Source organism: Acinonyx jubatus, chromosome B4, assembly GCF_027475565.1.
Source record: "Acinonyx jubatus isolate Ajub_Pintada_27869175 chromosome B4, VMU_Ajub_asm_v1.0, whole genome shotgun sequence".
Taxonomy (NCBI): domain Eukaryota; kingdom Metazoa; phylum Chordata; class Mammalia; order Carnivora; family Felidae; genus Acinonyx; species Acinonyx jubatus.
In genome coordinates this window covers 100,488,366-100,513,013 of record NC_069387.1, presented here as the reverse complement: position 1 = coordinate 100,513,013, position 24,648 = coordinate 100,488,366, and the positions used below count along the sequence as shown (strand labels likewise).

The following is a 24,648-nucleotide window of genomic DNA, read 5'->3' as shown; positions in this document are numbered from 1 at the left end:
CACATCTCCTTTATCTCTTTATCTATTGACAGACATTTCAGTTGCTTCCATATCATAGCTACCGTAAATAGTGCAACAATAAACAAAGGGGTGACTGAGACCAGTAATTAAATCTACTGTTGCTTGAGTTATTATACCATAGTTCATAGATTCTAGGATGCACTGTGAAACATCTGTGAAATTGGAATGCATCTTATGATAGATGGTGTTTAATTGGAAGCATTTTTGTTTCTTAAATTCTTGTACTTTAAAATGAATGGCGTCTAGGATTTGATGAAACATGCTAATGATTTTCTGAATACTCTCCCAGCCTCTATGACTTCTCTGTTTTCTCTGTCTCATCCATCCCCAGTGACTTTTTTGTTAGCAGACAGAACAAGTCTTAGGAAACAAAATACTGAACATGATATGTTTACATAATCCCTAAACCTATCTAATTTTCACATTTTCTTTCTCCAGTGTTTGGTCAGAATCCACCAGCCCGGATGTACCTCAACTTAATGTTCACCTCTCCTTAACTGTTTTGGAAATCACTAATGTCTATTGTTCATGGGATAAAAATCTAAACTTCCTCAGCATTAACATAAAAGGCCCTTCCCCATCTGATCCTAACGTAATTTCTCTGCCTTTCTTCATTTTTCTCACACATGTTAAGTGCCATCTTCGTAGCCTTTATTGATGTTTCTTGAACAAACTGTCATGCCTCAGGACATGCTATATGTTTTGACTTGAAAGACTTTTCTATGACTAAATTCAGCCTATCTTTTAGAGTTTAGTTTTAACATGGTCTCTCAGAAGTCTTTCCTGGATCCCCTCAGTCATCTCTGTTTTTTGTGTTTTATAGCAAAGTGGCTTTAAGTGTGGAATCTGGAGCCAGACTGCCAGACTGAGTTTCTGTCCATCTACAGCACTTACCGGCCTAATAAATTAGTAGTCACTTCTTTGTACCTCATTTTCTCCTTCAGTAAAATGGGGATAAAAATAGCAACTACCTAAAAGGTTTTTGAAAGAATTAGGTGAGTTAATATATTCAAATCACTTAGGGGAGTTCTAGGTGCAAAATAAAGGTACAGTTTTTAGTATAATGCCCTATGATTATTTGCCCCCGCAATTAAAGAGCAAATCTTTCCCTGACGGGGACAATATCCTGCTTTTCTTTGCGTCTTCAACTGTCAGTCTATCTCCTGACACGTGTTCACATTCCGCAGGCACTTAATGAATAATGTCATCAGCAAAACATTGAATACAAGTACAAATATATTTGGTCAAATGGATAAGTTATTTTTGTTGGATTCTGTGTACAGAGAGTTAAAAATGTTTAGGGTTTTGTTGAAAGTGGGGGATTTCTTGCCATCTACTACTTCGAACGGGCAGTATTAAAATAGTGGCGGGATCGAGCTGAAGTCTGAGGTCGCTATTTCAATTTTCTCACCTCATGTCAGTTTGTCTTTTGCAGTTTTTAATTGCCCAAGGAGCGTGACCTGGGTCATAACTCCAACCAGCTGCGTCGATGCAAAGGGTGAATGATAGTTATGCCTATAGAATATTGTGCTTTTAAAGGTCACAGCTAAAATGTTCCCTTGCAATAAACTGGAAGCAGTTCACTTTGTCTTGTAGAACAAGCTTGCCTGACAGTAGAAAGGACAGCGTCCTCAGTGCAGTGGGGACAAAGATGACAGAGATGGAATGATGACTGAGCCTCACGATTGGGCCAGTGATCCCATATGAACTCTTCGTCTTCCTCTTCTCTCCACCTTTCTCCAACAATACTCCCTTTTCTTCCTCTCCATCCATCTGTCTGTCTTTCCTGCCTGAGCCAGTCCTGGAGGTCTGGACCCTTGGTGCCTGTCTCGGTGAGGGGAAAGGTGACCTGGAAGTGTTTGCTTGTGACAAATGGCACTAATGCTTGCCAAGGAGGACCCTTTTCTGAATGAATCCACTGACTACATCTAACCAGGACTTTAAGTTGTATTCAGTTTTTACTATTTTTGTATTAAATAAATGAATAAATGAATTAAATAAACCAAACAGCCTATACTTTTCATGCAGCTAGGGGTAAACTTAGCCTCTGAAGGCTGTCTACCTCAAAGCATTAAACATACACAGTATTTACCTTGTCAGAGCAAATGGTGTATCAAGTGAGTTTTCAGTGATCTTCCCTGGCAAAAATGAGGCCAAATGGCCTCGTGCATTGATTATGGGCTTTATAGTCAGATAGACCTATCTGAATTAGCCTCAAATTCTGCTTTATCATTTTGTAAGACCCTGTTGAGTCTCTACTTTGTCGTTTGTAAAAGGAGCAATGATAGTACCCATCATGTCCAAGGTTGTTCTTAGTATGAGGTCATGTATGTAACATATGTGGCATGTAATACTTGATGTAGGTGTATAATCACCAACTGTTAGATTCAAATGAATTTTAATAGGTGGTTCATCTAAAATATTGGTTAGAGACTGAGAATATGATTTAGTAATCTCCATACATATAACAATGGATAATAAGGCAAACAAGTCATATACCTAAGTTATGTAACTGTTATCAAATTCCCATAGAATGGAAGTTAAAAATACTAGTTCTACCCCTTATGGGGGTGGGGGTACTCAAAAGGGTTTTTATTTCTTCCGAAATGGAGTCACCAATAAAACTTTGCCAGAGAAAAGTTTATTCCATTTTAATGCCCATTTTTTAAAAGCTAAACTAGATGTTTCTAATTTTTCAAAAGAGTGTATTAATGGAATCATAACTCTGATAGGCTCTTTCCAAATATAAAGTGCATTTAAAACACAATTTATATTATTTAGAGACATCGCCCTGTGAATCTAGGACACTACTAAAGTATTCATAGATTTTAAACAAAAATATGTACAGTTGATTTGGTGCTGGGATGAGAAGAAAAGAATTTTAAAAGAATATAACATCAACAAAGAAATCTGACCATATTTGGTTTGTTAATGCCTCAGAGACAATAGTTACAGCTGAATATGGATTTTTATATTAAATAGTGAATTCCTACATTTAGACCTCTGCCTTTTTAATTAATAAAGAATGGCATCACTTCTGATATTCAGAGACAGAGGCAATATGATCCCTCTTGGCAGCCCATTCTACTATTTTATTTTTGATAAACTAATACTTTGTATGAAAATGAGCAATCTGGCTTTATTCCCATCTCTCTTACATTTGTTTGGTTCTCCATGGCGATGGATATAGTGCTTTAGTATGTCCTTTAACAAGGTATCACATATTTCAAGTAGAGCAATCTAATTTTTTCATTAACCTGATAGGAATTTACTTTCAGTTTTTAATCTGAATTTAGTCAAATATTTATCTTTTTCTTGCCTCAGAGGAGTGGAATGGTGGTGCCACGGCAATATGCTGTTTTACATGGGGGCAGAGGAAATTTCCTGGCTCTTTTGGAAGTTTCTTGGTAGATGCATTCAGTAATGGGTACCTCTTAGTGTACAATGTAGCTTCAGTAGCACAGAAGTTAACCTTAGCCTGGGTTGTCCTGTTGATTCTAAGGGCTTAGATCCATATGCTTTTCCTTTTGAACTTGTCTTCACAAATTCCCAGGTGAAGCTATGAAGGCATTTGCCTTAGTGTCCCTTCTTTAAGGCATTTGAAATTCCCTCCCCATTGTCACTGCATGGTCACTATTTTGGCATCACATGCTCCAACAGTGATATTTTCTCAATGCTTCACTCTACAGAATTTTTCCTGGTTTCTACCAAAGTGTACTATATAGGTACTCATTAGATAAAATGTTATGATCTTTTCTCCTCTCATACATTCCTAGAGTGGTGTAGAGCAAGGACTCTGGAGTCTGGCTTAGCTTGCCTAGCTCCAAAACACACTAGCTGTGTGATCTGATATTTCACTTCTCCATCTCTCAGATTTCTCATTTATTAAAAGAAGGAGAAATCATTTTGAGGATTAAGTAAAATTTCTCTTATAAAGTTCTTAGAACAATATAGCATGCATTCAGGAAGTGTTAACTATTATTTCAAGGTAACATTGAAATCCAGAATCAATGATTTTTTTTTCTTTTTTGGCAATTTCTCAAACCTTTCTTCCTCTGTGGCTTAGTTATATCCCTTGGAATATTTTAACCCTGACCTAAGGCCATAGACATTTAACCAGGAATCAGGTTAGACCTAACACAATCTTCTAAATCTTGGTCAAGCTTCATACTAATAATTAGTAGAAGGTCGTTAGAGACCATATAATAATACAGTGAGGACCTCACTGGGCTTGAGATTTATAAAGTCAAGGGCTCAATTCTCAGATTTGCCAATTAAAATCTGCTTGGCTTTATAACTTCTGTAATCCTTTTGAACATCATTTTCTCATACTGTAAAAGAGAGACAACATTATTGGCATGGTAATTTATAGGTGGTACATCATTTATGTTCAATTGGTAAACATTCAACTGGACCTCATTCCTGAACCTCAGATGTCTAACTGGGTATATAGGTAGACCACAGAGAGAGAAATAACACCACTGTAATGACTCATTTTAAGTAAAGATCTCTCAACTTTCAAATTCCCTGGGAAACTGATGACAACTGAATGATTTTTCGTGTCAGAGAGCTTATCTGTGAAGTCCACCCAGTGAGGTAAAAGCGTTTGAAAATACCATTACAGTAAAAGAAGGATTACCAATGTTATACAGTTTGAATCAGCCTTCTCTATGGCAGGATAATTTTTATATAAAACATATAATCTCTTCTTTGCTTATGTTTATCCTTCTAGTCATAATTAATGTGCCCCTATTGTTCATAAATTGAGCTTTTAATCATAGCCACTCTAGAACATACATGCATTAGGGTAGCCTATAACCCATTAAAAGTTGTAGCTGCAATTTTCTTACAATTAAACAGAACAGAATTTTCCTGCCTGTTCACTGGATGTTTCCCCTACCCATAATTTCGGATGGAAACAAGCCAGAGACAAAGGCTTATTGTTAAGTCTGAATCCAGGAGAATTGACATTCTATTAATTGTTGGGTTCATAAGGACTATCTAGTTTATAATTTCCATTTTCCAGATGAGAAGAACTGAGAAACCTGGGAAATTAAGTAATTTGGCTAATCCTCAGGCTCTGGGCTAGAATCTAGCTCCACCTCCCCCACACTCTCCTGACCCACCCCAGTCAGAGTTCCTTGGGAGTTTGCTGCCCTGTAATTCATGCTTTGTGTTGAGCCCTTGATCTAGACTTGGGAAACAGGTGTTGGTGGTTCATTGTCCAAAAATAGTTTGCCTTTCAAGTCTTAAACTTTATATAAATGAAGAGAGTTATGAGGCTGGGTGAAGTTATAAGTGCTACTTCAGTCATGAAGAAAAAAAACAAACTAGATTTTTCTTTTATAATTAACAATCCCATGATATTGAACCACCAAAATTCTTGTCTCTCCCTTATGTGAAAATTTTTTGTAGGCTCCTCTCTTTTGATCTATTGGAGCTTCCTTACTATTTCTAAAATCCTAAGTTTTTCTTTTGGATTTAAGGGAAGTGCAAACTGGAACTTCCTATTTATAAAATGTGGTATTTTACTCACCTAAAATCAGGAACATTCTTTTTTTGTTTCTCCCTTTAAAACGTTTAGTAAATAGGGTGCACTAAGTATTTACAGGAAGGGTAGGGGTGGGGGAAGGCATTTTATAATCACGGGGAAAAATGAAAAACAAAAACACACAACCTGTAACTCAATTTGGGACATCCATTTCATGCCAGAAATTAAATGAATTAAATGAAGTTGTTCAACAGACAATTTCAGGCGAAACAGTTCCTGAGAAAATATGGCCTAAGATCTTGTATTCAAAAAGGCAGGTGATGTCCTATCGTCCAGAAGCTTAAATAAACTGTTCACGAAAGTATTTCTATATTTGTTAAACACAAACCAATTATTGGAGTAAAATAGTCCCATCAAGCGTGTATTGAGGTATGTCTTCTTTTAAGAACTAAGTCATGAGAGTTCACCAGTGAAATTAAGTGTCTAAATACTTAATAACTAGGGTGCCTGAAGCCACAAACATGTCCAGTTCTGGAGAACTAAATAGACAATAGAGATTCAGAGAAAATGATCAATTTAAAAGCCTGTGCACATGGCTGCCAGGCTCTGTGTGCTCTGTCAGTCTTGCAAAATAGGTCCTCTGGTAGATTTTTCTAAGGTGTAGATGAAGGCCTTTGGCAAGAGGCAGCCGCAGAGGTGACACTCCTGGTGTGACAGGGAGGGGCTGGAATGTGGTGCCACCACTGAGCTCTGGGTAACTGCCCTGACCTGTCGGGTCTCCTGTTATCTTGTGTATAAATGAGGAGAGTAGAATGGCTGGATGAAATCTAAGTTTTCTCCTAGGTCTAAATGTGTCTTTCTTCATTTTACATGTTCTTCCTGCTTTTCGTAAACCACCATCAGTAAATTAACTTCCACAGTTTAGCTCCAAAAGGAAAGCTTTTTGCTCTTGGCAAAAATTACTATGTAGTCAGTCCACTTATCCCCCATCAGCTCCCCCTCCCACCCTGTTCTTCAAATGTTTATTATGCTCACTTCTAAAATGTCTTCCAAATCGTGTCCTCACCATTTGCAGATAATTCCTCTCTCATAGAATAGAGATTCCTCTTTATCATTCCTCACAAAATGGATATAATAGATAGATCCTTAGACAATATGAGATTATGTGAAAATAGATCATGCCTCACATAATATTATTCACATAATGGACAAGTACTCTCTCATCTGTTTTCTCTCAGAAAAATAGAGGCAAGTAGGCAGTAATTTCCTTGACATTTTGTACTTTTCAGCCACTTCTTCCTGCTCTACAAAGATAGGAAATTATTCTGATTTCATAAAAATTCTAACTTCCTTCCCATCCATGTCTATCTGCATTTTGCCCCTTTCTGCCTTTTCACTGCTGCAGGACACTATTCCTTTCTCTTCTCCTTATTTTCTCTTCAAACTCTTTTCCTTCGCTTTTCCTCCCTGCCCTCCTCTCTATAAACTGTCCAAACCGCCCCATGAAGCAGAATCAAGACCAAGATCACTCAGCTTCCTTGATCTTAAAACCCTTGTAGAGTCCTCGGTGTAGCTCTCTCCTCCTGGTCAGATTTCCTAATGTATCTATTTCATCACCTAGGTTTCTCGTCTTGACTCATTGAAGTCTGGATCCATGCCCTTTTCCTAGACCATAACATCTTTTCTCATAGATCATCTAAGATGTCATACTCGGTATTTTCAAAAATCTATTTTCTTTGCTAAGTATTTTCTTTTTTTTTTTCTGGTGCAAATTTTCTAAAGTTTATTTTACTTAGTTTTTCATAGCGTCTGACACAGTGGACATTTTTCTCCTTCCAGGAATTTTTTCCCTCGTATTTCCTCTGTGGTATCATGCTCTGCTGTTCTTCTAGCTTTCTGCTCACGCTTCCTCAGTCACTTCTCTTCCTGAGCACACAGAGTTCCATTGTCAGCCCTTTTACACATTTCCTGGGATATGTCTCCTACATATGCCTCAATCTTCAACTCCACTCATGAGCCCCAAATTCCTCTGTCCTGAGCTCCAGATCATTTTCTTCCTTCTCTTAGCTACTTACCTTCCATATTCTTTTTGCACAAATGATAACATTATGCCTCTCCCTGTGTTCCTGCTCTCTTTCCCCCACTTCTGCTCCCAGGCCAACCAGAAACCCCAGAGACATCAGCGATTCCTTTTTCTTTCAGGATGATTCTTTATCCTAAATACCTCTCAAATTATCAGTTCCTTTCTATTCTTATACTCTTAGGCTCAGCTCATCATCTCTTGACTGCATTATTGCCAATACCTGGTCGATTTCCCATTAGTCTTGTCGCTATCCAGACCAAACTTCTATTGCCATTAGGGTGATATTTATAAAATTTCTAACCAAACCTCTAATACTGCTGATTGAAAACCATAAATGGCTGACTGTCTTCAGAATCAAGTTCAGACTTACTAGCTTGGTATACGATGCCCTTCAACAAAGTGGCTCCAACCCAACTATCTTCTTTGGGTAGCACATATGAATCTAACATTACACATGTGTCAGAAATGGCACTAGGCACTAAAGATACTGTGGTGAACAAGAGAGGAAGATATGAGTCTTTATATAGTTACTGGTCTAATAGGAAGACAGATCTGAAAGGTCATTGCCATACAGGATATAAGGTATTTTAACAAGGGCAGTTCAGTGTGCTTATAGCAGTATATTATAAGGAAATATAACCTAGTTTCGTGGTCCCTGAAGCAATGATGTGTAAGTACCTCCCTTATAGCACTCACTATACTATTTTTTATTTGCCACTTGTCTGCCTTTTCCATTAGATTACAGGTTTTTCAAGGGCCAAGGCAAGGATTTTCATCTCTTTCAGATTTAAAAACAACATGCATATTGCAGTGATTTGAGAGTCTATTTAGAAAACTATTTTATGCTACTTCAGAGATAATTTAGAAAAAAATTATCATGAAAGCCTTAAGAGCCATAAAAATGGGTTATTTTGCTTATGTAAATTACATGACTAACAGGTCTTAGTAAGAAACTGTTTCACCCATAGCTGAATTAAAAAACTTTGACAGAAAAAGAAAACACATTTTAGTCATTTTATTTAAAATTTCTCACCACTATCTTATAAATAATGATTTTAAAATAGCAATAAAACCAATACTCACTTTCAAAGATATAAAACAAATAGATACATTCTTCTTTCATAATAATTTTTTTTGTTTTTTTTTGGGTTAAAATGGGTCCATAAGTCTAAAGGTCAAATAGAAAATGTTAATGAAAACAGAACGTAGTCAAGTCACATAAAATAAGAAAATAAACCAAGATTTTGCTTCAGGCATTACAAATCTGATTTAAACAGCCTTTTCAGAAGATTAAAGCTGCTATTTACTGAAATGTAAAGTAATGTTCTTATACTTATTTACAAATAATTCTCCTTTTTAACATCAGGATGTAACATTCTCCCTAAGATAATAACCTAAAATGTTTTTATATGTAAGAACTAATTTAAATGATTATTGGGAAGCTAATTTAAAAACCTGGACTTAACAAAATAGGGCAAAAAACCCTTATGAAATTACTAATTACCAGTACTTAATAAAGAAAGCCAATGGGTAATTTCAGTACTGGTGTCTAGGAATCAAATTATAGACATTTTAGTAGCGATTGAACAAGTGTATGATCATTATTGTTTCAAAGCTGTAGGAACTAATTTAAGTTTTTGCAAATAAGGCTCTAGCACTGCATGTCTTTGGAAACTATAATGCATCATTTGTAATAGCCAAAGATCTATTTTCAAAGAATGAGGCCCACTTATGTTCTAAGGTGTGCATTGTTATTCAGATACTGATTCTTAGACCCATGAATATAATACCAGGATCATTAAAATACTTTTTATTTATGTGAAATTGTGTTATCTCTTTATTAATTACCATGAAACATGCGCTTATTAACTGATCTTCTGGTTGGACAGGTCAAGGATGATTCAGGAAGGACTTTCTCCTTAAATTAAAAGTGTCTATTGCAAAATCAGATAGCAATTTAACAGTAAAATTAATTTTTCACAGTTTTATGGAAAAAAGATTATCATTGAAATATATTTCCATTGTCTGTCCTGAATTGATTATTTCTCTCAGGGTCTCCAGCCTTTCATGAAGGTTTTAACAAGAGATTAGAAAGGGTTTGCTGCCCACTCATGATGATGCTTCAAAAAAAAAAGTTCTTCAGAATGGATCAAAGGCTGTAATTTCCATGCCATTTCTGCCCAATTTTCTTTTCTCCTAATGTTTTCATTTTTTTGAAATGGCTATGATTGCAATCCAATTTTGCCCACACAGCACTGCATGCCTAAATGAACCATTTATCACAAACTTTTTGTCTTTTTGATGCTTGAGATTTTATTTGCTTAGAAATCTTTTTTTTCCCATTAATGTTTACGACTCGAGCTGCATTACAATTACCTTCAGTAATTACTACCTGTAGTGGCTTATATTATTCTACTCTCCAGATGTGGCATCAAAAGTTCCTATTTCAAACCAATTATATGTTAGTATTGGAATTCATTGCTACTTTGCCGAACAAAGATTCCCTTATGTATCCTTGAAATATTTTAAGTTTGACTCTCATCCTCACTTAAAAGTACTAAAACTTTAATATGAAATATTAATCCTGGGAGTTTTAATCTCATAGATTTTCATGACTCATGAGGTGTAACTGTTTCTTTACATCAGTTGACATTAATCATTGTGATGAGACTGTTGAGTTAAATATTACAGCTGTTTGTGAATGACATTGAACCACATATTTTAATAAACAAAGCTATTAGTTGACAAACTTGAATTTAAGGTATTTTAACATGGTTTAACTTTACAAAGCCTACTTAAAATTGTCCAAATTTGTATTATAGTCCTTGCAATGAACGTTACGATAAACAGCATTCACAAAAATATAAGAAAAATTCGTTTAACTTTAGGATAAAACAGGTGTAGACCTTAAAGAATACACACTTCAGCTCCTTTCTTTGTCTTTAATTTTCATGAAATTTGCAATCTGGTAATCCACAAATAGGGGAATACTCAAAGTATATTTGACAAATGCCTGTGTGTTTTCATGTACTTGGGGAATAAAGAGGGTAATTTTTGAGAATAGATATAACACTAGCTACGAGATGAAGGAGGGGAACAAGTAATGGGCAGCTTAAATAGTTATTTTTGGTAATGATTATAGAGATTCATTTTATTAATGATATTTACATTCTTGAGATGTATGTAATTTTAAGCAGATATATGCTATGTAGTTTTTCTACCACCTTTACCTTATAGACATTTTCACAATGTCTTCAAAACCCCAGGTCAGTCGAAAACCTTCCAGAAAATAATTCTGTGATGAGTTTCAACAGGCTCTGATTATTCCTCTACCACATCACTCCACAAGGCCAGACCTTAAAGTTTATCATTTCCCAAAACTGCTAAGGTGAAGACAGTTTTTTTGTTTGTTTGTTTGTTTGTTTGTTTCTTGGTGTTTGCTACTGGGTTCTGTCACAAGTCCCTGTGGTACATTAGCATTTCACAGCAACCAAGGCATCATCTTTTCTGCACTGTGGTGTGGTGTTGCCAAGGGCTTGGACTCAATGTGGTTCAAATTCCAACTCTTCCAGAATCATCTTTGTTAGTCCTCAGCAAATTACTGAACTTCTTAAGCCTTAGTTGTGTCTTCTATAAAGTGACGAAGATGACATGAGACAATGGAGGGAAAAGGTCTGATATACAGTTTACAATCTCTAAATGTTGGTTCTGTTCCTTGTAATAAACTGTTTCCTACACAATGGTGACTTTACTTCCTCTTAGCTTGCTTTGTACTTGAAAGTGTATATAGGGATGTATGTGTAAAGTGTGTTGGTTCTGAGTGTGCAAATGTGTGGCCTGTTTGTGGGAATATGTTTGGGACTAGGAGGGTGATGAATGTACTAGGCTGTAAATTCTTTCATTATTAAAAGCTCTTCGAGGTCTGAAGTATTTTTTGTCATTGTGATTATTTCCTTTTTGTTTTTTTTTCTGCATTTTCCTTTTCCCTCTCTTCCATTGGACCTGAACTACTATATGTAAAAAGAGAGGCATTATAGATAGCATAATTATTTAAAGCTTGGGCTCTGGAATTCAACTGTTTGCTTCATTGGCTATGTGATGGCGGGGAAGTTACTTAAACCTTTCTGCCTCTCTACACTGATCTGCAAAATAGATCTGTTAGTAATGATGCCAATCTCACTGTGTTTTTGCTATGAGGAGTAAATTTAATACACAAAAACCATTAGGAAGGGTGATGGCATCTTTCACATTGTGAACACATGTACCTGGTAGCCATTATTAATTCTTAAATAACTTAGGTTCAGTATGGCTAAATGGTTCTTGTTATGAACACAATTATTTTGTTTAAAAACACTGAATGAATAAAATAAAAATAAACATGTATTTTTGATGAGTTATGTGAGATTATGATCTTTAAAATGTATGTATAACAAAGTAAAATATACTAAATCATGTTTTTAAAAAATTTAACATTCTAAATAAAGTTAGAAAAACAGATTTTTAATGAAAATAAGTCAGAGCTACATAGATTTAGAAAATTGGGTAACATATTAGGCATGTAGTGCATATTATATAATACTATGTGAATTTGTTACCATCTAAAGCATTTGAGGTAAGAATAGAAATGAGCAGATAAGGTCTTCATATTTTTCAGATTGATCTGTAGAGTATGGAATCAATAATTACTAAATTGATGAAATAATTATTGAGAAAAGAACAGAGTTTATTAAGTACAGTGTAGATATTGTCATTAAAAACAAATTAAGACATGAACCAAATTACATAGTAAATACTATACATGTTTACTAGATAGTGACTTTGACTGGAATTTTCCTATTTAATACAGAACTCTCCTAAGAAACTTAAAATGTAAGGAATTATATCAGTGTTTCATTCTCTGGACATCACCAGCTATAATGATGTTCAACCCAAATGCCTGATCCTTGAGTTAATTGATCTGTTGTTTAATTATGATTATGGAAAAAAAACCTATTATTTTCTCAATGCCAAGCCACTTTCTCTTTTTGAGGTACAATTTAACTCACTTCAGCTTCTATTTCCCTGCCCTGTGCACTTCTCCATTAAGAGAATGAAGTTCCAGTCGTGGGAAATGAGTCAGCAAGAAATTCAATAGCTTCTCTCTAGCCAATTTCCTTGTTAAGGGCAATATTAGTGGGAAATAGCACTAGCTATCCTTTATACATAGACAAACCAAAGGCAGCTTAGTATTTACACTCCTGGGTAATTCATAACCATACAAGGAGTACTAAAAAATAAACATGTACATAAATAAGTTCATCATTTGCTTAAGGGAGTTGAAATTTGTCAAAATAAAATCATATCCATCCCTTCATTCATTTCTTCACTTGTTCAATAAGTATTTGCTATATAACTATTAAATGTAAGGCACTGTGCTAGACATATGGTAGTGAGCTAAGATAAAATACAGTAGTGAACAAAACAGAACAAAAGAGTATACCTTCATGGAGTCTTATAAAGCTGAAGACTCAGACATTAAACAAACAAATAATTGCATAATTACCTTTGTAATGGACTATATGAAGAAAAAGTGTAAGGTCTTTTCAGAGCATTAAAAAGGATGAAATCCATGCAATGTAATTTATAGGGGGAATCTGTAACTAGGCATAGTTAAAAGTCTAAAATACTCATCTGGAAGTTGGCATGGGAAGTTTGCTAAAGAAAAATGAACTTGACATTGAAGTACATTAATTATGACAAATGATTACAAGAAGGTAGGAAACAGTAATAAAAAGAAAGGGTAATTGAAATGGAGAAATAAACACCAATGAAAGGATAACCTCTGTGGCATGGCTTGTAGAAATCCTTTTTTTCCAGAAGTGATTAAAATAACTTCTGGGGATTCAGTGGGAACACTGGTGATTTTATTGCTTATAATTTTGTGACTAGCTTTTATACAGCAGCCTATAAGTTGAGTTTAATTGAATCTCATTTAATTGTCTGATGATTGTTGAATTAAGTTTTTCTAAAACAGTCTGTATTTTCTTTCTAAATACGTAAAATTTACTATTCTGCTTTCAAGTACCAGGAAAGTTACTGCTTTTAGTTCAGCTTGCTATGTGAGAAGAGAATTCAACATAACATTTATGAAGCAACTACTATGCACATAATTCTCAGCTATGTGATTTTAGTCACCAAATAGACTTATATATCTCATGGTTTCTACTCCAAAGGAGCTTTGACACAGTGTGAGGTGTATACGTACATTTGTGTTCGGAGTCCTTCTTTTGTATACATCTGTGATGGTCTAAATGATATAAGATTGAGCTATAAAAAGTAGGTAAAATAAGGAGGTGCCAACACAATGAAAAGGACAAGATGAAGTGAAATTGTCTTTTGAGGCAATCTAATGAAAAGTAGGAATTAGAAAACCATACACTGATAAATAGTAGGGGTTGCAAAAATCATGTTACAAAAGATGTAAATTAGCATTGGTTCTTTGCTCAGGAAAGTAAGAGAAAATCTTTAGGAAATTATGGGAAAAAAAAGGTAGGTTTGCCATCCAGAATATGGGAATCTGAAGGCAGACTTGCGAAGCTTGGGACTACTCTGGGACATAACTAAAAATCACAGAACAGAATGGGTAAGATTATAAAATTTGGTCTGTCCAGAGAGGTCTTTGACAGTAGTATTTATTGGTGATTGGAGACTTTTTCAAGGGGAATCAATAGAAGCAGTTTCATCGTTTGGGGCATAAGAAACAAAGACTGGATGACACCCTGAAGGGCACAGTGTGGACAAACAGAATTGATAACTTGTTAAGCTTTGACAGTTTTAGATTTCTATGACTTGATGATTCTTCCACATTGCACTTCTTGAATTACTATGAACAAATGTTCTCATTGCCTCTTATAGCAGTCATGTTTTTAACCAATATATTTGCTATCCTATGAGTGTTTCCTATGAGCATTTCCCATGGGCAAGTTTGAAAAACACCAATCTGGCATTTGAATTAATTTTATATTTCAAAGTAAAAGACGCATGAGCGAGAGTTACGGAGAGAAATGAATTGCAAAATAAACCCAAATAAAACTGCTTACAATTAGGGATATAAGGCCCATTTTCTTCTCAACTGTTCTGCAGATAATGTAATGGTAGAGGCTATCATCTATTCAAGAGTATATTCCAGAAACTATGCTATGTACCTTAATATGCATTATTTAGTTCAACCCTCATTAATACTCCAATGCTATAGAGTAAGGTTATGCTCTTTATTTTCTATATATGGAAACTGAGGCCTAGAGAGTTGCTAATAACAACATTGTTGCTTTTTCCATGATGGCTGTAAGAGCAAATTGTCCACGGTTAGGTCAAACTCTGATACTCTGGATTGCTAAGAGTACCAAGTGCTGAATATAATGGAGAACACTGGCATGATAAAAAATACAGAAAGTGTTTTCCGGCTACAACTAAATGGGACGGAAAGTTTTTTATTTGAGGGGTACAGGTAGATACAGGCCATTTCCATCTTGGAAAGGTAAAGCAGAATCATTGCTAGTTTACAGTGAAAGCTTATTGGAAGCTTACCCCACAGCTAATTCCTTGGGAGGCAATATTCTCAAAGCAAAATGAGCCAGGGTGTGAAGAGGTATTCTGGTGTTCTCAGTTCTGGGTGAGCCGTTGTCATGACTGACCCAGGTACAAGAGTCTGGTTGAAAGGGTCACTTCCTGGTGCTATCTGGCTTAGTCATTTGTTAGTGGGAATTGTGCCATCTGGGCCATGGATGTCTAGGATCTGGGTGCTGTTGGAGAGTATCCTTCCAGAGAAAGTCAGAAGCCCTCTTCCCTCATCCCAGGTGGGCTGAGGAGATCCTTAAGCGATGCCCTCTGGCCAATGGGAAAAAGAAGTGTTTCACTAAGGAATGTCAGAATGAGATCTGTGTCCTCAGGAGGCCTGTGTCTCTATTCTCTAAATCATAAAGGCAATATGTTATGTAGGTTGTTGGTTACATAATCCTTATTAACCTGTGTTATTGACACTGCTTTCGGCTTTTGGAATTCAGGGGTTATAACTTTGGCGTTCTGACAGTATATTGCATAGCACAGCAATAGCATACTTTATTGATAAAAATTGAAAAGTAATTTGATCTATGGTAAATGAGCTAATTTGGGAGGAAATGTGGGTCAAAGAGGTGATGATGGATGCCACATTAGCAGAAGCCTATTGTGGTCAAGGGTGGTATGCTTTATCTTCGCTAACACCTATCTAAAACTCCCTACTCACAGTATTTCAGGAAATAGACTAACATTGCACAAATTCACAACCACAATGTGAGAATGCTTCTCCCAGTTTGTTTTCTGGCAATACATTAATATTTTAAGCCCTGAATTCAGACTTCAGGCTTTTGGTTTTAGAGAGATCTATAACCTGAGCTAGCATATTCTTTAAACCATGGGCCTGAACTCAGTACCCGTGTAAATGTAGTCTTACTAAATATTATTTCAAAGGGGGAAGTAAAGGAGTATTTCCTAAAGTAGCTTGAGCTGAGCTCTCTTCCATTTGAACAGAGTTTGTGATTTTTAATGAAACGGCAGGAAAAAAAAAGCATGTCTTAAGGAATTTGAGGGTAGCTACTTGTTCTGATTTTGTGTTTTCAAAATAATACTGAAGATAAAATGACTGGGTTGCGGGTGAAACATGACCTAAATCTGCACCAGTGCCAATATTTTTTCATTTGATGATGGCAGTCCATCAGGGCTGAACGTTCACCACTGCTGCAACTCAGTGTCCCCAATGAAAATGACAGTTGAGCTCAGCATAATGAAGCTTTTTTTTTTAATCATATGCTGAAGAAAGACAAAACTTCAATGTAACAAAGTGAGGATTTAAATCTGTCAGTGGACAAATTTATACATGCTTGCCTAAAAGAAGGCTTAAATTATACTGTTCACACACAAATACTGCAAAAGACAACAATATAAAATTCTGAAGATATTTTAATTAAAGTACTTTTTAGGTAACATGTCGTATGGTAAGTGATGCTTACTAGTACCATTGTTCCTATGGTAACAATTCCCCTAGCAACATGAAAAGATCTTGACAGGATCTGCTCTTGAGAATCCATTTTTGGAGTATCATCAGAGAAAACAACCCATATATTACTCTCTACACTAATCATCCATCTTTTTTTTATGTAAGATTTTCTCAAAGTCACGAACCCACGGGGTTACATGAAAACAATCTGGGGTTTGAAGTTCTGTTATTTCAGTTTCTTAATTGCCCAAGGACAACCTGAGTTTGACCTCCTGTCATAAAATGCACTTGAGGCCTAGCAATGTAACCTGCAGGCCTATTTTTGTTTTTTGTAAGCAAAAGTGATATTCCTCAGGCATCTTGTGGCTAATGCAAATCAAATAAAGTATTCTGTTTCAGGACCCTGAATCTTGGACTCATATACAGGTCTCTCCCACAATAAGTGATGGAACTCTGAAAAGAATTGGTTCTCAAGTGATTAAAAGCAGTGACAGTCATTTTATCCTGCTGCTCAAAAGACAAATGAAAGTTCCTATGAAATTGTGATATGCTTATAGTGTCTTATTTTTCCTCATTTTACTAATGTTCACATTTGATTGATTAAAATTTTCTTCACCTCCAAGCATTTTGCCAAATGGAAACACTCTATTCTATCTATCTTAGTAAGTGACTGTTTCCTGGCATGTGAGATTAATAAAATGTCTTATTGCTAAGTCTCTCATGGTTAGTCTACATGAAGGTTGATTTGTTTTCCTTTTTTCTGGCCACAGCTTCAGTTTCCTTATCCCAGCCAGCCATGTATTTATTTCCATCTTTCGTACCTTCCAGGAAATGCACATTTTTAAGCCCTCTTATAAAAAGATAAATTAGGTAAATATCAAGTAGCAGAGAAGGGCCTTAACTTCTCAATTATTTTTCGGTAGGAACTTCTGACTATTAGAAGTGAGGGCAAGATGCTTACCTGGCACCACAGGAGCCGCTCTGGAATTGTGCACAGGTGTGCTGCAGCACGAGCGAGCTGCGGGGTCTCCAGGTGCAGCACTGACCTGCACTGTCTCGGTGTCAGTCAGTGGTGATCCTGACATTTCCCGAGGACCTTTTCCCGAAATACCAAACTAGAGCCACACAGGATTACTGCATGGCGCCCGGGCTCTGTCTTCTCTCTGGCTCTCAGCAATTCTGCTCAGGCCTCACACAAGACAGCTGCTCAGGCACGTTCAAGGGCATTCTTGGAGAAACGATATGCTAATTCTGTATCTCCAACTGCTGCTAGCAAAGCTGGATCCTGATGTGCTTCAGGGAGCACCCTGACGAAGGAAACCCAAGTCAATGACATATGCTGTTTAACCTAATGAATTATGCATTCAAATGCGATGTGTTCTTACGTCCCCGTGATACTCTTCAGAAGATACGGGATCAGTAAACTACTAAAAGTCATGAAAGCAGTAGAGGCAGTGAATATCACATCCCAGACCCAACTTAATTATGTCAAGTAAAATATTTCTGCAATGTATATATTTAGATATATATTTACATACATAAGACCGTTATTTTTGAGCAGTTTTAGGTTCACATGTGTTGTTTTTAAATAATACCTGGCCTTCCGTATCCAAATAATTATGACTAATCTAAATATTTGCAGGCTTTATCCCAAGTACTCAATGATCTTTTTTTCACTGACAATACTGGAACATAGGTTTTGGTTGTTTTGTGCCATGAAATGCAAAATAATTAAACTAGCATATGTTCCTCATCTTTTTCAAGTGTGTAAACCTATATAACCACAATAGCATTAATGGAAGCAAACAAAATAGCTTATTTTAGTTAAATTATCCATTCTAGCTTATCTAATATCATATGTAATATCTTGTGTTTAAGTAAGAAATAAACAGTGAAGATACAAATATATGTTATGTGTACATTTTCAAAGGAGTGCATTTTGGAAGAAATAAGGATTCCAAAGTGTCACAAAACATTAGAATACAAAATTCCTTGGGCCTAAATTAGGGAAAAAATAAGCATAAAAAATAGATTCATGTCATCAGTATATAGATTGAATCTGATCAGATAAAGCAGGTATAGAAAGTGTGATAAGGAGGGGTGAAATATTTGTTACCCAATGAAAAACATAGAACTTTGATATCTGAAAGGAAACAGATGGCATACATGCTCGTTTCCACAGATATATAAATAGTCTGTGTTTTAACAAGACTCAGGATAGAAGGCAAGGGGAACAGGATGGCCTACTTTCTTTTAAGATGAATCCTTAGGAAGTTTCCTCCCTTGACCATGTGGCCTTGACAGCCAGTTCATCCTGATGTAGGCAGGCTGAGTTCAGGTTGGCGTTGTGACTACAGCGTTCTGACGCCAAGTGACCAGGCGGTTTTGTTTTTTTGTTTTGTTTTGTTTTTTGAGGGAGATAAAGAGCAGTTGTGACTGTGGTGCTGGCAGCATGTTTACTTATGGGCTTCTCCCTCCAAGACAGCACCGAATTTTAAATCCTGAGGGGGCAAATGCAACCAGGATGTAAATTAGTGATGGCCAAACTTTAGCATGCATAAGTCAACTGGGAGTTGGTAAAAATAACAGTTCAGGGCCCCTATCCTCAAAGATGACGACTTAGCAGTAAAGCTGGGGAGACATCCAGAAATTCTGCATTTGATAAGCATTCCAGGTGACTCTGATGCTTGGTAATGAAGTGCACGGTCTTTTATAGGTCAGGGAGTCCTGAGTTCAAACTCATAAATGGCTCTAAGAATTCAATAGGATTCAATAGCAACTTAACTTTGCATGTAACTTCTTTGCAAAGAACTAAGTATCTTTCAGAAAAGTTAAATTGCTGTTATCTTCAGACCACCTGGATATTGAAACCAACTAGTAAAAGTATGCTAAATCTAAAAGGGTGTTCTGTTAGAAAATGGTTTTTGGAGATACCAGAATTCTAGAGGACGCTATGTTATAAAGGAAAACGTGACTCTGCTTTCTATACGAGAAGATATAGGCTTCCTGGGGACTTTGCAGAAGAACCTGTAGAGTCTACAGTTTGTAGGCTTTCCCTTAATGGAAGCACATAGGTTGTTAGCCCAAGTTCCCCTGGACTGTGCCGTATGCCCCATGTTCTGAAAGACTGTAACATAGCAAGAACTTAGCTGTTTTTCTAATGCTAGCAGGGCCTTCCCCAGATGAAGTGAGTCTCTGGCAGCCCTGTGCCCCTCAGGGAAGCCAGGGGCAAGAGGAAAGCCATATGCTGCCTCTCTGTTCCTGCTGTGGGGAGCCACTCATTGTATTCCTATTAATTTCAGCACCCTTGTTAAATAAATTCAGGACTTTGTGTAGGTTCAGATGGTCTTTTCTTGCCAACCCATGGTCCACCTGAAATGCTGCATACATAGCAACACAAACTGCAGATAGGTTTTGTGCATAATTTAGTAAAGGAGGGATAGAACCCACAGTCACCCACTCATTCTGCACAACAGTCTTGTTACTCTACTGACTGGGTTGCCTACTGGTAATACAATTCTTTCTCCTGCGACAAACCAAAGAGAGATGTCTTGTGAGAGAGTCAGTCAAAAGAAAGCAACATCAAACACTGTAAGCTGGTCTGTAATTTGGTTTTGGTAGAGGTCTATTTAAATACTGGGAACAAGTGCAACATGAAATATTAGGAAAACACTATAGAAATAGAATGTAACACTATAATTTCCTAAAAGCACTATTAAAATAAACTCTATAACCTGTATATGCTGAGTACTTAAAGGATTCTTAATCATCAAGTCTTTTTGTTTGTTTGTTTTTAAAGTCCAATAGAAAGAAAATTAACTATGGAGTACCCTGTTACAGGCCTAAAAGGAACCAGAAATTTATCTGATGCCTCCTCAAAACATTATGGGAACATGGATATGTATTTATTGTCATGGTCAGAAATCATTCATTCTTGGATGAGGAAATTGAAGCAGAATGGCCAATAAGACTATCGTTTGTAGCCTTGTTAGCCTGGCAAGTTCTAGATCTGAAACTCTCTCCTGTCACCAGATCTCTGTGACTCCAAACATTTCCGTTCTTGCTTTCTCAACTGCTCAGCCCTTAAGCCTTTATTCCAATCTCCAAGTTCAAGCCTTAAACATTTCAGCCTCAAAATGGGTTTTGAGACTGAGAATGAGGCTGTCAGCTACCTCCTGGAATAAGGCCCAGGACTTAGGACACAGGGGTGGAGTATTGTTTCTGTGGAGAGGCTGTGAGCTATGAAACAGGTTTAGGTGATTCTGGTGAAAGCAATGTGTGGCCAAGCCATATCAGAGCCTGTGGTGAAGGAAAAACCAGTAATACTGATCCTGCCTTCATTCATTCATTCATTCATTCATTCATAGTTTTAAATAAAATGTTTGTTTATTATTTTGAGAGAGAGAGCATGAGCAGAAGAGGGGTAGAGAGAGAGGGAGAGAGAGAACCCCGATCAGGCTCCGTGCTGTCAGTCCAGAGCCTGATGCAGGGCTCCATCTCACAAACTGTGAGATATGACCTGAGCCGAAACCAAGAGTTGGATGCTTAAGCAAATGAGCCACCCAGGTGCCCCAATCCTATCTTTATTTAATATTTTGGTATTTTTCTCATCATGGAATTTTGGATGAATTCTGATTTTAAAAACATTGCATTAGGAGTGCCTGGGTGGCTCAGTCAATTCAGTATCCGACTCTTCATTTTGGCTCAGGTCATGATCTCATGGTTTGTGAATTTGAGGCCTGCATGGGGCTCAGTGTTGCTGGTATAGAGCCTGCTTGGGATTTCTCTCTCTCTCTCTCTCTCTCAAAATAAACTTAAAACATTAAAAAAAATAAAAACATTGTATTAAAATATTATGTACTTGATTACAGATTTTTTTCACCATCTTAAACTTTGTGCATGAGGCATGTGCCTTACTTGCCTCATCCTGGCCCTACCCTGAGTAGAAGTCTTGCAGAATACAATGTACTTAACAGATAAGTACATAGTATGTGATATTGAGGTAAACATATGAAAATGAAAGGGAAGAAATTCACATTTATGAGACTATACTATATATATGCCAGATACTATATTTATATATGTCTCTAAATATAACATATCACATAATATATATTTGCTGATATATATCATATAATATGTATGTATTGATGCATATATTAAGAAATATGCTTTATAACACACACATATTCTCATTTAATCTATGGATTTTATATGTTAAAGGTGAGAATAGAATAGTTTGGAAAGGTTAAATAATTGGCCCAAAGTTGCAGGGCTGGGGTCAAAGGAGAAGGTGAATGGAAGTCAGAGTAATGTGTTTATAAATTGAGAGTAGGTCATAAACACTAATGGATTAATAATTGTTGGTGTTATTGCATTTGGGAAATGCAGCAAAATATCATTCAAGGTGTTATTAAAGAGCAATGTTTATACCTCTTTCCCTGAAATTAAAAATAGAAATTTGATGCTGAGAATATAAGTTTCTAGTGTTATCTTTTCAAAATTTTACAGGAAATTTTTTGGTTACGCATCATTTCTCAAGCTTTTAGTTTGGATTACTGCTATTTTAGCAGTTCTTTTTGTGTATCCCAGTAATATTTAGTGAGCTATGAGATGGAGGGAAAATATTTAAATGTCAGAGAGCTTCAGAGGTAAAGTATTTCTCTATCAATCAGTACTGGTGAAAGCTATATGTGTTAGAGTCAAGATCAGGGAAATCAATATTAATTATTTATGTTGCTCTTCTTGTCGTGGTGAAATAAATATCTATGAATGACGTGATGGTTAAATCAGTATGTGTTGGGGCTTGAGAAAGGACATGAATATCTATGATCATATTTTTATGCATTACTGCCTGCAGAGTGGAATAAATATCTGCTAACAACATGACAGCAAAGAGATTTGTGCAGGGGATAAAGGAAGAAATATCCATAGTCAATACAAAAGCAGGATTGTATACATAAATACAATGTGCTGGGAAAGGTCAGCAGTGCTCACAAAAGGTTAATACGATATTGAATGTTTAAAGAAGTAAATTATAGAATTTCAGCTAAATGTGACTTTTATTCAAGATAAAAGAATATGCATTAAAATGTTTATGAAGTACAAATTAAAAAATAGACTTAAGATTTTATTTTTACACTGATGGTTTAATTTGCAATATTTTCAGAAGTACCTTAGAGACAGGACAGAGATAGAGTAAACTTTTAGTGTTAGGAGTCAAGCAGGCTTGGTTTTGGGAACAGCTTTTGTCACTTATAAATATGACCTAGGAGAGGTGTTTTAACACATTGTTCTTGTATAATTGTGGGTAATGATAGCTACTTTGTGGGTTGATCATGAATATTAATGCTATAAATTGCCAAACACACAAAAAAACTTCCATGTACAATACCTGAAACGTATCAGTTATTCAATAAACGGTACACCTAACTGTTGTTGTTGCCTTTGGATGCAAAGGACACTACGTGAGAACAAGTGTTTGACATGACCTACAGAAATGACCTTGCATACATGGAATAATGAAAATAGTTGATGTTTTTCTTGTTTTCCAGATAAGTAATACCTGCAGAATTAAAAATGGAGAGGAAAATCAATTTTAATATGCAGAGGGAGCCCATATTTAAAATTGATCAGTTGCCTTATAATTAATGAAAAACATGATTTTTCCCCCCTTAATACAAGGGATTTACCTTTTACATGATGTAACTTCATTTAATAAATTTTTCTTTTGGTTTAGCAAAAGTAATAAGTTACTGACCAAGAAGAAATATTTGAGCAAAACCTGCATTGGTTAATGTTAAAAAATGAAAATCACAGAGATATACTTGGCTGCCTTCACTAATTAAAATGTCATCATTAGGGTATTATATGTTATTAGAAGCTATGGAAAATAGTGTAATAGTAATGTGTAAATACAAAACACACACACACACACACACACACACACACACACACACACAGAACTTGGGAGAATAGAGGTCCGTTTGCAATCAGGAAATGACTCACCCAAGTGCACTAATGTGTAATGCCCGAAGTTTATTGCCGGTCAAGACTGGCAAATAGGGTGGTGGTTGACAAAATGACTTTAGGATCTTCCTGTTTGGATTCTAATCTCAGCCCTCACCTCTTGTGAGTTGATGGATCTCCGTGTCTTTTGTGTGTGCATGTGTGTGTGCGTGTGTGTGTGTGTAAAAGATAAAATATCAACCTCATAATATTGTGTGAAGTTCAACCAAGATAATGCAGTTAGCAGGTCTGGCTGTTAATAAGAGCTTGATAGCAGCTGAATGAATGTCTACTCTACTAACTGGAATGGCATATTTATTTTTATAATAATGGAAAATTAAGTGATTTTCTGTCTAAATGTTAAATTTAAAAATAAAAAAAATAATTATTCTAAACACAGAACTATTTTCCAGGCTTTGAACTCAACCCAACTCCTTTCAGGCATTTGGGAAATTTCCAGGCAGTGTTGTCTCAGGCTACTATTCTGGGCTTTGGAGCAATTGACATGGCTTAGAGTGAAAGCTTGCCACTTTGATTTGCTTCCTCCAGATAGCAAAAGCTTTTAATTAACAGCTTATTTTAATTACTGTTGCCAGAATCTTATTTTCTCACAAATTCAACCATTCCAAAAAACCTGAATCCCTCAACCTTTCTACTTCTGCAGGAGAATAAGCATACATTCGCCACCACCAACTCCTGTCTCTTGAAGCCCCGAAAGTAAAGGCAGGGTGTAGATCAAGCTGATGTCCTTGAAAAAGTACCTTTTTCAATCAAAAGCCAGATGCTCACAAAAGCAAGATGCTCATGTCAACCAAAGGGCTATTTTTACCACCCAACTTTCTTATTCTTCCTTATCACAGAATGAAATGTCAAATAATTATTTTATGAATGTCCAGTCTTACCTCCCTGGAAGATTGTAATTTCTTTAACTTCCCTAATGCCCAATCTTGTGGTAGGCACATGGTACATATTCAGTGAAACCTTGTTACTTATTTATTAGTATCTGAGAAAAGCTTAGACTAATTTTATACT

At 36.1% G+C, this 24,648-nt stretch overlaps 1 protein-coding gene across 4 annotated transcripts in view; it reads right to left on the bottom strand.

Annotated features, from left to right (window-relative positions):
• The window catches only part of SYT1 (synaptotagmin 1), a 547,364-nt gene that overhangs the window by 260,403 nt on the left and 262,313 nt on the right, over positions 1-24,648 (bottom strand). The window contains exon 1 of one of the 4 annotated variants that reach the window (XM_015063649.3): positions 17,570-17,765. The exons of 2 other annotated variants lie outside the window; for them this stretch is intronic. In XM_015063649.3, coding sequence (XP_014919135.2) covers positions 17,570-17,693 — 124 coding nt within the window. In that variant the 5' untranslated portion in view covers positions 17,694-17,765. Of the gene's footprint in view, positions 1-17,569; positions 17,766-24,648 lie in introns of those variants that run through there. One more of the 4 variants, XM_053226520.1, reaches the window with a different exon arrangement.